General features: G+C 38.3%; 1 protein-coding gene across 2 annotated transcripts in view; it reads left to right on the plus strand.

The window, feature by feature from the left end:
- Positions 1 to 3,583, plus strand: part of cnnm3 (cyclin and CBS domain divalent metal cation transport mediator 3) — a 14,774-nt gene extending 11,191 nt beyond the window's left edge. For both annotated transcript variants that reach the window (XM_020588754.1, XM_020588753.1), the window contains one exon: positions 2,794 to 3,583. Coding sequence is in view for 1 of the 2 variants with exons in the window: in XM_020588753.1 (XP_020444409.1) it covers positions 2,794 to 2,843 (50 nt within the window). In the remaining variant the exon portion in view is untranslated. The remainder of the gene's footprint in view (positions 1 to 2,793) is intronic.
- Positions 3,584 to 3,602: the final 19 nt, after the last annotated feature.

The raw sequence follows: 3,602 nt of genomic DNA on the forward strand, positions 1-3,602 counted from the left end.
AACCTGTTTCATCCCTCATGTCTAACTTTTCCTTAAATCATCTCACTCCTGTCTGTTGGCTGTGTAAACGCTCTCACAACCGGCATGTCTGACCCGATCCCTTCACAAAACGCAGGCGTGCTCTCACAGATAATCTCGCCGTGACCTGGAAGTGATGACACGTCCTCTGGTGTCCATATTGGAGGTCCACAACTTTCTACTCAGACGATTCATGACCTGTTTGTTTTGTACACTTTGCTTTTACTGACAACTGTTCACGTGAAACACTATGAAACAATCCCTTAAAATAACAATCCTAAATTTAGCCCTGAAAGCTCACCTTAATCTAAAGGGTTTTTATGAAAGCCAGAGATCCCAGTATTTGTCCATTTGTCAAAAACCAACCCCCTTAATTTTGAAAGAATTCAAGTCATTTATTACATTCCCTTTACTTTGTACATTAATTTTAAATCCCTTACACTCAAGTTAAGATGTTATTAAGGTTAGGAATTCTGGTTTGGTATCTGAAAATTTTCATGTACAAATGAATGATTAAGATATTTTTAAAATTAAGTTTTCAGATATTAAGAATTGTACAATAATTAATAATTTTACATTGCATTTGGCCAAATTGATGGACTAATACATTAAGATATTTATGGGTGTTATCTTTGACAGATTAAGGGGTTTTTGATGGGACATTGCCTCCTTGAAAGTAACATTTGAGCTACCCCTTAATTTGTAGCTCTAAAAAAGGACTGTATTTCTTTAAGGTCTGCATTCAGAGGGTCGGGCCAAATTCGGGGAAAAATTGATAAACCGATAAAGTAATAATTACTTTTTTAGGTTATTAATTGAAAGGGTTTTTCGTGGTTTATTTGCTCAGAAGGTCAGAACCCTTTAAAAAGTAGCATGAAAGTCATTTTCACATTTTAAGGTATAAATTAAGGGATGTCTTCATATTATTTGGTCTGGTTTAAAGGTTTTTTTTTTCTTTACCCTTTAAAGATGCCTTAATGTGAATGTGATATGAACTCATTTATCCCCTTAAATCCAATTTAAATAACTTACACCCTAATGGACAAATAAATGGGATTTTAAGAAAAAACGATTTCATAATGATTCCCAACTAGTTAGCCAACAATGCTGAGCTGGAACGAAACAGTGTAGAAGACCTTGGATATGTCCGAGGACGTTTCATCACCTCAACGTACAGGCCACTGAAACAGTCACAAGAAGGCACAGAGCGACGAACAGCAGCCCGGCACAAACACAGCTGGTCTGATGTTTTGATCCACGATGGATATCTGCATTTCCCAATAAAATGTGAAACTCATTAAGCAACAGAGATGTTTGTGGCAGTGCAGAGAGGCGAGGTCACAGCATCGTGTCCGGGCTAGTTTCACCACCTTAAGCACTGAGTTACAGAGGTTTACTTCCTGTCAGATCGTTCAGCTCCTACAGCTGAAGCTGAACCACTGGTGGTTTTAACAACAGTGGAGCAGGAAGAAAACAGCTTCTGTGAAAAGTTAAAGCATGGACGCTCCCCTCACTCACCTACCAAGGTTTATAAAAACAAAAATAAATCCCCATGCAGTAGGTATCACCATGCAACGCTGACTAAGAGCAACTAAATCCATCTGAAACACAGGGTGACAGCGTATCCCGCCACTTTTTACAGATAGGTATTAAAAAGCTGCTGTTGCTGCATTAGCTCTGGATTATTACGGAAAGTATGAGGTAAATTATATCCGTATTTAAATCCTACAACAAACTTTAATTACACAGAGTATTAAAAATAAAATACAACGTACAGTAAATGCAGATCAGTGCTAAAAAAAACAAAAACTGATCCCAGTGGTGAAAAGTAACTACAAGTACAGTAAGTACATTTACTCAAGTACAGTTTAGAGTTACCTGTACTTTGAGTATTTTCATTTTCTGTTGCTTTAAACTTGGACTTCACTATGTCTTAGAGGTAAATATTGTACAGTACAGTTATCAGACCTCATTGATCTGTGGTAGAACTTTCACATGCTTCCCAGCAGTTATTCAAATAAAAACCATATTAGCCATTAAAAATTAAAACTGGCTTCCCTTTAGCAGCTGCAGCATAAAATGTGACGTGCACATAACGCACCAGTAATTATAATCCACTAATACAGGAATGTGCCATTCTGCTAATGAGTACTTTTACTTTTAGTACTTCAAGTATGCTTTGATGCTGATACATTTGTATTTTTACTTAAGTAACAGGTGGAGCTGATGGTAACTACCTTATATACTTATACTGTGAAGTACTTTCCATCCTGCTGGGTAGCTGGTGGATTTCCCACTGGGATAAACAGAGTCTGATGGTTCTACTGGGTTTGGTTTGAAGAAACTGAAGTTGTCAGATACATGTAATGCAGTAAAAAGTACAAGATGAAGTAGCAAAATCTGGAAATACTCAAGTACAGATACCTCTAAATTGTACAGTACATGAGTACATGTACTTACTGGCCTGATCTAAACACAGGGCCGAGTCACATGACACACTTTTGACAGAGGTTTTTGTCGAGGTTCTAGTTATTAAAATGATTAAAATGCCAGTGAGGTTCTGAAGGAGGTTTTCTTATGTGCAGAACAGAACCTGCCAACTTCGTCTCTCGATGCACGACGAGCAGCGTCTCCTGTTTCTTCTTCATTTTCACTGCTTTGCACTCCCTCCATCACCTTAACACTGTGTGTGTGTGTGTAAGTGTGTGTGTGTGTGTGTGAGAGACATCATCTCTGACTCACCTCAGCTCTTCTCTCATTGGTCGGGTTCCACAGGTGGCAGTAGGGCCCAGGAGAGCTCCACAGAAGACGAGGCTCATGGGTAGTACAGTTCTGTCCACCCGCTGTAAAACAAACACAGGATCCTTGACTCGATTGCTGCAGGTTATTTGTTAGTGCTCATTGTTAAATCATCTATGGCTGGAACGTACTTTTTGGAAAAGATTTGATTTGTTCTGTAGAGCCTCTACACTTCTCACCTCCATTTCCTTTGTCTTTCCCATTGTAATTATTATTTTATGTTTTATATACTTTGGACTGTGTGTGTATATAGATGTAAATGCATTTTATTTTAATTTGGCGGTGCCTTTCCTCCAGGTTTAGCCTTTCATTCCTCATGTTTGTTTGTCTGGGTGCCAAAGCTACACGTGTGTGTGCGTTAAAGCATGCGTCTGTTTGAGGCACTAAAAACAGAAAATGATTTGCACATGAAATTTGTGCACAAGTGACAGTGTTAAGCTAAAGGTACATCCAGGTTTTTATAGCTTCACACAACAAGTGTGTGTAGCCAAAAATGATCATTTCAGCTTTGACAGTGTTTGATCGGTGGTTTGTACTGTAAATATTTCAGTTGGAGAGCGACGCTGAAGGACTTCTAAAGCTAATCCAGTTTCTTAAAAAAAGATTAAATGCAACAGTATTGTTTTCAATCAAAGCTTAAGTTAAAAATGTAGTTCAAGTTTAAACAACTAGTCAAATCAACATCTGTTTTACTAATCCACCAGATGTGTGTCATGGTTCCCAGGATTTGCTGCTTTTTAACCGATAATAAATGGACAAAGCCAGACACCTGGAGGCGTCGCCTA

The sequence above is a fragment of the Monopterus albus genome, unplaced genomic scaffold (assembly GCF_001952655.1).
Source record: "Monopterus albus unplaced genomic scaffold, M_albus_1.0 scaffold614.1, whole genome shotgun sequence".
In the NCBI taxonomy this organism is placed as follows: domain Eukaryota; kingdom Metazoa; phylum Chordata; class Actinopteri; order Synbranchiformes; family Synbranchidae; genus Monopterus; species Monopterus albus.